The sequence below is a fragment of the Ranitomeya imitator genome, chromosome 1 (genome assembly GCF_032444005.1).
Source record: "Ranitomeya imitator isolate aRanImi1 chromosome 1, aRanImi1.pri, whole genome shotgun sequence".
Classification (NCBI taxonomy): domain Eukaryota; kingdom Metazoa; phylum Chordata; class Amphibia; order Anura; family Dendrobatidae; genus Ranitomeya; species Ranitomeya imitator.
Genome location: NC_091282.1, coordinates 905240136 through 905253233, shown reverse-complemented (window position 1 = coordinate 905253233; position 13098 = coordinate 905240136). Strand labels below are relative to the sequence as shown.

General features: G+C 41.2%; 1 protein-coding gene across 1 annotated transcript in view; it reads left to right on the top strand.

Moving 5' to 3' along the window:
- The window catches only part of LOC138658207 (N-acylethanolamine-hydrolyzing acid amidase-like), a 204626-nt gene that overhangs the window by 21354 nt on the left and 170174 nt on the right, over positions 1 to 13098 (top strand). Inside the window, exons 2-3 of the mRNA XM_069745717.1 lie at positions 7043 to 7207; positions 9977 to 10103. Of these exons, the coding sequence (XP_069601818.1) occupies positions 7043 to 7207; positions 9977 to 10103 (292 nt within the window). The remainder of the gene's footprint in view (positions 1 to 7042; positions 7208 to 9976; positions 10104 to 13098) is intronic.

The following is a 13098-nucleotide window of genomic DNA, read 5'->3' as shown; positions in this document are numbered from 1 at the left end:
CTCTGAAAAGTCTGCAAAAGTTCCTGGGCTTTGCTAATTTTTATCGTCGCTTCATCTGTAATTTTTCTAGCATTGCCAAACCATTGACCGATTTGACCAAGAAGGGTGCTGATTTGGTTAATTGGTCTTCTGCTGCTGTGGAAGCTTTTCAGGAGTTGAAGCGTCGTTTTTGTTCTGCCCCTGTGTTGTGTCAGCCAGATGTTTCTCTTCCGTTCCAGGTCGAGGTTGATGCTTCTGAGATTGGAGCAGGGGCGGTTTTGTCACAGAGAGGTTCTGATTGCTCAGTGATGAAACCATGTGCTTTCTTTTCCAGGAAGTTTTCGCCCGCTGAGCGTAATTATGATGTGGGCAATCGAGAGTTGCTGGCCATGAAGTGGGCATTCGAGGAGTGGCGTCATTGGCTTGAAGGAGCTAAGCATCGCGTGGTGGTATTGACTGATCATAAGAACTTGACTTATCTCGAGTCTGCCAAGCGCTTGAATCCTAGACAGGCCCGTTGGTCGATATTTTTTGCCCGCTTCGACTTTGTGATTTCGTACCTTCCGGGCTCTAAAAATGTAAAGGCGGATGCTCTGTCTAGGAGTTTTGTGCCCGACTCTCCGGGTTTATCTGAGCCAGCGGGTATCCTCAAGGAAGGAGTCATTGTGTCTGCCATCTCCCCTGATTTGCGGCGGGTGCTGCAAAAATTTCAGGCGAATAAACCTGATCGTTGTCCAGCAGAGAAACTGTTCGTCCCTGATAGGTGGACTAATAAACTTATCTCTGAACTTCATTGTTCGGTGTTGGCTGGTCATCCTGGAATCTTTGGTACCAGAGAGTTAGTGGCTAGATCCTTCTGGTGGCCATCTCTGTCACGGGATGTACATACTTTTGTGCAGTCCTGTGGGATTTGTGCTAGGGCTAAGCCCTGCTGTTCTCGTGCCAGTGGGTTGCTTTTGCCCTTGCCGGTCCCAAAGAGGCCTTGGACACATATTTCGATGGATTTCATTTCTGACCTTCCCGTTTCTCAAAAGATGTCAGTCATTTGGGTGGTCTGTGATCGCTTTTCTAAAATGGTCCATCTGGTGCCCTTGGCTAAATTGCCTTCCTCCTCTGATTTGGTACCTTTGTTCTTTCAGCATGTGGTTCGGTTGCATGGCATTCCTGAGAATATTGTTTCTGACAGAGGTTCCCAGTTTGTTTCAAGGTTTTGGCGAGCCTTTTGTGGTAGGATGGGCATTGACCTATCCTTTTCCTCGGCTTTCCATCCTCAGACTAATGGCCAGACCGAACGAACCAATCAGACCTTGGAAACATATCTGAGATGTTTTGTTTCTGCAGACCAGGATGATTGGGTGTCCTTTTTGCCGTTGGCTGAGTTCGCCCTTAATAATCGGGCCAGCTCGGCTACCTTGGTTTCTCCATTTTTTTGCAATTCTGGGTTCCATCCTCGTTTCTCTTCAGGACAGGTTGAGTCTTCGGACTGTCCTGGTGTGGATTCTGTGGTGGATAGGTTGCAGCAGATCTGGACTCAGGTAGTGGACAATTTGATCTTGTCCCAGGAGAAAGCTCAACTTTTCGCTAATCGCAGACGCCGTGTGGGTCCCCGACTTCGTGTTGGGGATCTGGTTTGGTTATCTTCTCGTCATATTCCTATGAAGGTTTCCTCTCCTAAATTTAAACCTCGTTTTATTGGTCCGTATAGGATTTCTGAGGTTCTCAATCCTGTGTCTTTTCGTTTGACCCTCCCAGACTCCTTTTCCATACATAATGTATTCCATAGGTCGTTGTTGCGGAGATACGTGGCACCTATGGTTCCATCTGTTGAGCCTCCTGCCCCGGTTTTGGTGGAGGGGGAATTGGAGTATATTGTGGAGAAGATTTTGGATTCTCGTGTTTCTAGACGGAAACTCCAGTATCTGGTTAAATGGAAGGGTTATGCTCAGGAAGATAATTCCTGGGTTTTTGCCTCTGATGTTCATGCTTCCGATCTTGTTCGTGCCTTTCATGCGGCTCATCCTGGTCGGCCTGGGGGCTCTGGTGAGGGTTCGGTGACCCCTCCTCAAGGGGGGGGGTACTGTTGTGAATTCTGTGGCTGAATTCACTCCTGTGGTCACAAGTGGTACTGCAGCTTCTGAGCTTCCTCCCTCAGGTGTTCTGGTGAGCTCGTTAACTGCTTCATTACTTAACTCCGCCTGATGCTGCTATCCTTGCTCCTTGTCAATGTTTCAGTGTTGGATCTGAGCTTCTCCTGATTGTTCCTGTGACCTGCTGCTCTGTATAGCTAAGTGCTTTTTGCTTTTTTGTTGCTTTTTTTCTGTCCAGCTTGTCTTTTGTTTTGCTGGAAGCTCTGAGACGCAAAGGGTGTACCGCCGTGCCGATAGTTAGTTCGGCACGGTGGGTTTTTTTTGCCCCCTTTGCGTGGTTTTGCTTTAGGGTTTTTTGTAGACTGCAAAGTTCGCTTTACTGTCCTCGCTCTGTCCTAGAATATCGGGCCCCACTTTGCTGAATCTATTTCATCCCTACGTTTTGTCTTTTCATCTTACTCACAGTCATTATATGTGGGGGGCTGCCTTTTCCTTTGGGGAATTTCTCTGGGGCAAGTCAGGCCTATTTTTCTATCTTCAGGCTAGCTAGTTTCTTAGGCTGTGCCGAGTTGCCTAGGTAGTTGTTAGGCGCAATCCACAGCCGCTTTTAGTTGTGTTTAGGATAGGATCAGGTGTGCAGTCTACAGAGTTTCCACGTCTCAGAGCTCGTTCTTGTATTTTTGGGTATTTGTCAGATCACTGTGTGCGCTCTGATCGCTAAGCAGACTGTGTTTCTGGATTGCCTTCATAACACCTGTCATTAGCAAACATAACACCTAACCCATCTCTTCAACCTATCACTAACAACTGGTGTTTTCCCCTCAAGCTTTAAACATGCCTCCATCACACCTATCCTCAAAAAGCCCTCTCTTGACCCATCCTCTGTATCTAGCTATCACCCTATATCACTTCTCCCCTATGCCTCCAAACTACTGGAACAACACATTTACCTTGAACTGTCCTCCCATCTCTCTTCTTGCTCCCTCTTTGACCGCCTTCAATCTGGCTTCCGGTCACACCATTCCACCGAAACTGCCCTAACTAAAGTCACCAATGACCTCTTAACCACCAAGAGCAAGCGACACTACTCTGTCCTCCTCCTCCTCGACCTGTCGGCTGCCTTTGACACAGTGGACCATTCCCTATTATTACAAACCCTCTCATCCCTTGGCATCGCAGACTTGGCCCTATCCTGGATCTCATCATACCTAACAGACCGGACATTCAGCGTCTCCCACTCACACACCACCTCCTCACCTCGCCCTCTATCTGTCGGAGTCCCACAAGGTTCAGTCCTTGGGCCCTTGCTCTTCTCCATTTACACCTTTGGCCTGGGACAGCTCATAGAATCTCATGGCTTTCAGTATCACCTCTATGCTGACGACACACAGATCTACATCTCTGGACCAGATATCACCTCCCTTCTAACCAGAATCCCTCAATGTCTGTCCACTATTTCATCCTTCTTCTCCGCTAGATTTCTGAAACTTAACATGGACAAAACAGAATTCATCATCTTTCCCCCATCTCACGCGACCCCCCCAACGAACCTATCCATTACAGTAAATGGCTGCCCACTCTCCCCAGTCCCACAAGCTCGCTGCCTCGGGGTAATCCTTGACGCTGATCTCTCCTTCAAACCACATATCCAAGCCCTTTCCACTTCCTGCCGCTTTCAACTCAAAAATATTTCATGAATCCGGTCATTCCTCAACCATGAATCTGCAAAAACCCTAGTCCATGCCCTCATCATCTCTTGCCTTGACTACTTGAACCTCCTGCTCTGTGGCCTCCCCTCTAACACTCTCGCACCCCTCCAATCTATTCTAAACTCTGCTGCCCGACTAATCCACCTGTCCCCCCGCTATTCCCCGGCCTCCCCCCCCTCTGTCAATCCCTTCACTGGCTCCTCATTGCCCAGAGACTCCACTACAAAACCCTAACCATGACGTACAAAGCCATCCACAACCTGTCTCCTCCATACATCTGTGACCTCGTCTCCCGGTACTTACCTACCCGCAACCTCCGATCCTCACAAGATCTCCTACTCTACTCCCCTCTTATCTCCTCTTCCCACAATCGTATACAAGATTTCTCTCGCGTATCACCCCTACTCTGGAACCCTCTACCACAACACATCAGACTCTCGCCTACCATCGAAACCTTCAAAAAGAACCTGAAGACCCACCTCTTCAGACAAGCCTACAACCTGCAGTAACCACCGATCGACCAAACCGCTGCATGACCATCTCTACCCTCACCTACTGTATTCTCACCCATCCCTTGTAGATTGTGAGCCTTCGCGGGCAGGGTCCTCGTTCCTCCTGTACCAGTTATGACTTGTATTGTTTAAGATTATTGTACTTGTTTTTATTATGTATACCCCTCCTCACATGTAAAGCGCCATGGAATAAATGGCGCTATAACAATAAATAATAATAATAATAATAATAACTAACCTAACTGACCATATGATGGCACATGTAACTTTTAGGAAAGGGCAGAGATAATAAGCAGAAATAGGGGTTAATAAGGATGCACAACAGTAATGGTGGTGAAATGGAGTCTGTACTATGCTGCAAGATGGCGTTCCTTATGTAAATTAATGGTGGTAAACGGCACCCATAGCACAGGCCTCTTCCAGCCTCCCCCTCACTTATCTCAGTAATGGCCAATGACACCCCACAGTTCACTGGATGATGGTTGCTGTAGTAATCACAGGGCCTGCAGACAGCAATCACAGGGCCTCCAGACAGCGATCACCTCAGGCCTCAGAAGTGCGCTGCTCCCTGCTGCGCCAGCCGGAAGTTCGGGCCTACCGGAAGTCCCAGGCCTAGACGCTCTGTGCCGGAGCTCTGTTGTTTGGGCGGCATTGCGCTGCTCCCTGCTGCGCCAGCCGGGAGTTCGGGCCTACCGGAAGTCCCAGGCCTAGACGCTCTGCACCGGAGCTCTCTTGTTTGGGCCTACAGATCTCCGGCACAGACCTCCTGCATGGCATCTGATCCGATAACAAATCGGAACGGATTGCCATGCTAAAGGATGCTTAATTTCTATGGGGCCACTGAAAATGACTACGCGTGTCAGCATTGACACGCGTGTAATAGGTTTGCCATCAATGGTTTAGGCAGTACAGTGCACAAAACCTGTATGCTGCATTGCAGGTGGGGCAGGTCCTCCATATGTTACAAATCAACCGAAGCTACCGCCTCACCAACACCGGAGCTCCTGCAACCCTCAACCTACTGTCTCCTTCCCCATAATCCTGTAGAATGTAAGCCCGCAAGGGCAGGGTCCTCACCCCTCTGTATCAGTCCGTCATTGTTAGTTTGTTTACTGTATGTGATATCTGTAATTCGTATGTAATCCCTTCTCATGTACAGCACCATGGAATCAATGGTGCTATATAAATAATTAATAATAATAATAATAATAATATTGCATGTATGTTTGCAGCCTTAGGCTATGTGCACACGTTGCGGATTAGGCTTAGGAATTTCTGGTGTGGATTCTGCCTCTCTTGGCAGGAAACGCACCTGCGCTTCCGCAGCGTTTTTTGTGCGGTTCCGCAGTGTTTTTTTGTGCGTTTTTGCTGGCTGCGGTTTTCTTGCGGATTTGCTGCGGTTTTTACCCCTGCGGTTTACTATAATGGAATGGGTATGAAAACACTGCAGATTCACAAAAAAGAAGTGACATGCTACTTCTTTTAATCCGCAGCGTTTCTGCAGCGGATTTTCCTCAAAGTGTGCACAACATTTTTTTTTTCTCACTGATTTACATTGTACTGTAAATCAATTGCTGATCTGCAGCGTTTCTGCACCTCAAAAAACGCTGCAGATCCGCAGAGAATCCGCAACGCGAGCAGATACCCTTAGGCCTCTTTCACACTTCAGTCTTTTTGTTTCCGTCCAAATCTGTCGTTTTGTGATTGGGGCGAAAGGGGGGTGATTTAAACTTTTATATTTTTTTTATTTTTTTCACATTTTTTTTAACTTTTTTTTTTTACTTTTGCCATGCTTCAATAGCCTCCATGGGAGGCTAGAACTTTACTGCAAGTTGGTTCAATTCAATGGAGAGACAGGATTCTAGGTGTAATGTGTTATGAAGATGGCCAGAGAATGTATTTTCATATTTCAGAATAATGTTGTATCTGCATACTCATTGTACTGTATCTTTTTCCCTGTGTGAATTTTGTAATTTTGTGGGTACACTTTAATAAAGTTAGAGTGTGAGCAGAGATTTATTTCCATTTAGTCAGGACAGTGCATGGATTATGTTGGCAGCGATTATATTGCTACACTCTTTCAGTATCTCCCAATCACTTCTCTGAGAGTATGGGTACGTCCTCACAGATGTATTTTTTGGCCTTTGTGCTGTCCTTGTAAAAAAATGAAATTCAAACTATATTTTTACACGTACCAACGTTCTTTGTGAGAAAAATAGCAGCATGTGCTAGTCTGCTACGTTTTTCAGATAATGCTTGCTTATATATTTCAATCACTGCAAAAAAAATGCCAATTGGAAGAGTTTTCAATAGATCTAATGCAATTATTAATATAAGAAAAGGTTCAATTTTTTTTTAAATTCATGTATAAACTGAAGTCTTACAGATGCCATATGGATGTCAAAAACAGACATATGGATGGCACCCAAATGGCATAGGTATGACAATATGGATGAAAAATTGTCTCTGGATGAAAAATGAACGATATTTCATTAGCCTCAATGAAATAGCGTATCGAATTCTTCTCAGCTCCATAGCCCCAACTACCTCTAGCCAGTGTGCAGAGTAGCTGAGATGCAAATACCCCTTTATAGCTAAAAGAGATGTAAGCTAAGTTTCCTGTACGACCTCACCGGAACGTTTACCTACCGGTAGTTTTAAGTTCTGAATATTTCAATTCTAATTACCGTGCATATTTTTACATGATCAGCGAGTTAAATCAGCAAAGGTTTACTGATTTTTTTTTGTCTTCTAGCTTGCTTGAACCGAATTGGACCAGGCCAGTATTGCTTAGTCTGGCAAATGTTTACTTAGATTTTTTTGCAGAAGAAGCATACGCTGGAGAGATACGTGGAATAGCAAAAGCAGGGAACATTCTTACAAGTGAAGCTGTAGTGTTAAATCTTTTCTACGAATCTATGTAAGTGTAATGATGTATATAAAGTCTGATTTATTAATTTTAATTATACTGTTTATGAAGAAATATTAAGGTATCATATACAGTGTTCAGCATAAATGAGTACACCCCAGTAGATTTGTCAAAAAATCTTTTATTTCCTTTCAGAATCCACATCTTCTACGGGACACCAACACCATACTACAAAATACTCCCACAAATATGGCCCCTAAGATTAAAACAAGATTTGTTATTTTGCACACTCAAAAAAATAATTTTCCTAACAAATTAATTCAAGATCATGTGGCAAAAATGAGTACACCCTAATGAAATTATTACGAGCAGAGCTAAATTTTAGTCTACAAAATTCTAATTAACAAGAATTGATCCACAGATACGTCTAATTTTATCCAGCAGACAGTTGACTATATACGAGTGTGTTACCTAAAAAAGAAAACTTCTTCCCAATTCATGCTGTCAGCAATGGCATCACGTGGAACAGTAATTTTACAAAACCTAAGAAAGAAAATAATTTCTTAACACCAGAAAGGCAAAGGCTACAAGAATATCAGCAAAGCTTTAATTATCAGTCAGAATACTGTAGCTAAAATTTAACAAAGATGGAACCACAACTGTTCAAGCTGTGACATTATTCTGAGGAACTCTGTATATAGTGTCAGTGTACAGGTAATACAGCGATCACTAATGATATTTTACACTGTGGCTCTACTGTAAATAAAGTGTATGTGTACAGGTAATACAGGGATCACCAGAGACATTATACACAAGAGCACTGTATATAGTATATAGAGTTCAGGTAATACAGGGATCAACGGTGACATTATACACAGGAGCTCTGTATTTAGTGTAATTGTACAGGTAATACAGGGATCACCGGTGACATTATACACAGGAGCTCTGTGTATAGTGTCAGTGTACAGGTAATACAGTAATCACCAATGACATTATATATACAAGCTCTGTATCTATGATTAAACACAAACCCATAATAAAAAAAAACAAGGACCTACACTTGGCTGCTCATAAACAACTCCAAAAATACCATATATAAAAAAAGAAGGACAATAGTAGTGGGTTTTTAAAAAAAAAATTATAGAAATATTTTAGTGCACATGTAGAATAATTTAAAAACAAACAAACATATAAAGTGCAAGACAAGGACACCAATGAATGGAATCCAGTACTATCATAATAAAGTCAATATCGTATTAAAAATAAGCTAGAGGGAATACCTTGGATATACCTATCCTCTGACCATCAAAAAGTCATTATTATGGCTCTTAGTGAAATATAATTAGTCAGAAAATCTATATATGATAATCATTATTTAATAAATATTAATTCACTATTAGCCAAAAAATATAATAGACCGATCAGGGTGCTATAATGATCATGCCAGAGGAAGAGAAATGGAAGTTCAATATAATATACACAATTAAGTTGCCAACATATTTAACACTAGCTAAAGGTTCTCTTACCAAGTACTGTAGCCCACCGCAATTATATGGCATATATATACAGTAAATTTTTGGAGGAAAAAACACTCCTATTGTCCTCTTTGTTAAATAAGCTCTGTATATAATGTCAGTGTACAGGCAATACAGTGACACACCAGTGACATTATACACAGGAGCTATCTCTCGTAGTATACAGGTAATACAGGGATCACCAGTGACATACACAGGAGCTCTGCATAGTGTCAGCGTATAGGCAATACAACTATCACCAGTGACATTATACACAGGAGCTCTGTATATAGTGTCAGTGTACAGCTAATACAGTGACTCACCAGTGACATTATACACAGGTGCTCTGTATAGAGTGTCAGCGTACAGACAATACAGTGATCACCAGTGACATTATAAGCAGGAACTCTGTATATAAGGTCAGGGTACAGGTAATACAGCGATCACCAGTTATATTATATACAGGAGCTTTGTATATTGTGTACACTGCACAATTAATCCAGTGATCACCAGTGACATTATGCAGAGGAGCTCTGTATATTGTGTATAGTGTACAGGTAATACAGTGATCATAGAGATACACTATAAACTATACACATGAACTCAGTATATACTTTATATAGTTTATAGTGTATGTGTACATCTAATACACTGACTCCCCAGTGACGTCTATAGTTGAAGTCCTTCATCTTCGCTTTTTTTCTTCATCTGGTGTAGACCACTATCACTTGTTCCAGCCAGGATTCATCTCCTATAGAAAACAACACTGATCGCTTTCAGAGTACATTTCCCACTTTCCCCTCAAATTCTACACTACATCAGATGAAGAAAAAAAGCGACAAAGTGCCTCCCTCCACAGTAACAGAGACTCCCTTTTGTTCCGCAATGGAAGACAGTACCCTTTTTTTTTATTATTTTATTTATATTTTACGTGATTTTCTTGTTAATAAAGCATTGACACCATAATAGTACATATTTGTGTTATTGTCCCGTTTTGCAATACCTTTTTTTTAGTTTTCTTTTAATTACAGATGATGACTGGATCCGGAATACTACTGAAATTTTCAGTCAATTTTATAAAATATTATAAAAAAGACTAGCTTGTCAGTGAGGCCTAGAACTGCAACCCAAAGATTGTTGGGATGGGGCTCTAAGCATAATCCCAATTTCACTATGACATTGACAATATTTGTAATATTGTAATACAGCAGCAAATATATGCAAGGATGCCATACTGATATCAACTATACTATTGGAATATACACTTTAATTGTTGGTAGTAACAAATATTTGAACATTTTTTTAGGGCATGCACGAGTATTATAGCTGAAGATCCAAAAGGAAATATTTACCATGGGAGAAACATGGATTTATTCTATGCAGACCTGTTTAAAGAAATTACAATAGATGTGGATTTTATTAGGAATGGGAAGGTAACATCTGTATATGGTAACATTTAAAAAGGGGACTCTGGGCTGTATGTTTTTCACTGAATCCTCTTATTACTGAATATTACAAGGGTTGGGCTTTAGAAATACTATTTTTAATTAGTTAAAGAACAATATCCTGCATATGATGTGATATAGTTATCACAGGGGCTTTCAGGTCTGTACAATGCCTCCTTCCTTTACTCTCTGCACTGTATCGGATATTGTGCATTGCATAATGAGTATGTGCTTACTGCCTACAGTTGTTTCACCTACTGACATTTCGCCACATGGCCAAAGGAACATATCTTATGTTCAATACACTGTATAGAGACTGAGGAAGGTCTTGGGATAGCAGGAAGTAAATTAGGCAATTTTACAAAGAGACTACTTATCTGGCTCCGGTAGTCATCATACCAGAAAGACCTAGTTTGGACTGGGCCGCATCATAAAGCATCTGTGGTCACACAAGGATGGTTCCCCCAGACTCGGTGTGCTGATGCAGGCCTCTTATAAAATTGCCTAATTTACTAGTCCTGATGAACCATGGATAAGGCGAAACGCTTTGAGTTGATAACTGGGTTAATTATGGTGATTTTTCTGTTAAAAAACAGTTTAGATGTTAAAAGGAAAAAAAACACAAAATTGAGCTTAACTTAAGTTGGTATACATGCAGAGGTAAAACGCATGTTCAAAATGGCCACAAAACATTAAAACCTACAAGAGAAAAAAGTAAATGAAAACCCTGATATAACTAAGTAAAAAAAGCAAAAATGCATTTAAATAACAGAGTTTTTAGTAATACTGTTTTTTTATCAAAAAATAGCACAAAAGCCATCCCACCTCGTCACGGTAACTCTGATCGGGACAGTCCTAAACTATCTAATATTAAAACCTTACCATGTGTCAATGTTGACCTCAGTGTGAATAAGGGCAGATGAAGGGACTGAGCCCAAACAGTGAAACACTAGACTAGGGAAGCCTTATATAGTTTCTAGCTCAGAAACAGGGAGGCCACACCCCGGATTGCACAGAATGCAACAATACACAGAAAAAAAAACACAAAATTGAGCTTAACTTAAGTTGGTATACATGCAGAGGTAAAACGCATGTTCAAAATGGCCACAAAACATTAAAACCTACAAGAGGAAAAAGTAAATGAAAACCCTGATATAACTAAGTAAAAAAAGCAAAAATGCATTTAAATAACACAGAGTTTTTAGTAATACTGTTTTTTGATCAAAAAATAGCACAAAAGCCATCCCACCTCGTCACGGTAACTCTGATCGGGACAGTCCTAAACTATCTAATATTAAAACCTTACCATGTGTCAATGTTGACCTCAGTGTGAATAAGGGCAGATGAAGGGACTGAGCCCAAACAGTGAAACACTAGACTAGGGAAGCCTTATATAGTTTCTAGCTCAGAAACAGGGAGGCCGCACCCCGGATTGCACAGAATGCAACAATACACAGAAAAAAACCACAAAATTGAGCTTAACTTAAGTTGGTATACATGCAGAGGTAAAACGCATGTTCAAAATGGCCACAAAACATTAAAACCTACAAGAGGAAAAAGTAAATGAAAACCCTGATATAACTAAGTAAAAAAAGCAAAAATGCATTTAAATAACACAGAGTTTTTAGTAATACTGTTTTTTGATCAAAAAATAGCACAAAAGCCATCCCACCTCGTCACGGTAACTCTGATCGGGACAGTCCTAAACTATCTAATATTAAAACCTTACCATGTGTCAATGTTGACCTCAGTGTGAATAAGGGCAGATGAAGGGACTGAGCCCAAACAGTGAAACACTAGACTAGGGAAGCCTTATATAGTTTCTAGCTCAGAAACAGGGAGGCCACACCCCGGATTGCACAGAATGCAACAATACACAGAAAAAAAACACGAAATTGAGCTTAACTTAAGTTGGTATACATGCAGAGGTAAAACGCATGTTCAAAATGGCCACAAAACATTAAAACCTACAAGAGAAAAAAGTAAATGAAAACCCTGATATAACTAAGTAAAAAAAGCAAAAATGCATTTAAATAACACAGAGTTTTTAGTAATACTGTTTTTTGATCAAAAAATAGCACAAAAGCCATCCCACCTCGTCACGGTAACTCTGATCGGGACAGTCCTAAACTATCTAATATTAAAACCTTACCATGTGTCAATGTTGACCTCAGTGTGAATAAGGGCAGATGAAGGGACTGAGCCCAAACAGTGAAACACTAGTCTAGGGAAGCCTTTTATAGTTTCTAGCTCAGAAACAGGGAGGCCACACCCCGGATTGCACAGAATGCAACAATACACAGAAAAAAAAAACCACAAAATTGAGCTTAACTTAAGTTGGTATACATGCAGAGGTAAAACGCATGTTCAAAATGGCCACAAAACATTAAAACCTACAAGAGAAAAAAGTAAATGAAAACCCTGATATAACTAAGTAAAAAAAGCAAAAATGCATTTAAATAACAGAGTTTTTAGTAATACTGTTTTTTGATCAAAAAATAGCACAAAAGCCATCCCACCTCGTCACGGTAACTCTGTTCGGGACAGTCCTAAACTATCTAATATTAAAACCTTACCATGTGTCAATGTTGACCTCAGTGTGAATAAGGGCAGATGAAGGGACTGAGCCCAAACAGTGAAACACTAGACTAGGGAAGCCTTATATAGTTTCTAGCTCAGAAACAGGGAGGCCACACCCCGGATTGCACAGAATGCAACAATACACAGAAAAAAAACACAAAATTGAGCTTAACTTAAGTTGGTATACATGCAGAGGTAAAACGCATGTTCAAAATGGCCACAAAACATTAAAACCTACAAGAGAAAAAAGTAAATGAAAACCCTGATATACCTAAGTAAAAAAAGCAAAAACGCATTTAAATAACAGAGTTTTTAGTAATACTGTTTTTTGATAAAAGAATAGCACAAAAGCCATCCCACCTCGTCACGGTAACTCTGTTCGGGACAGTCCTAAACTATCTAA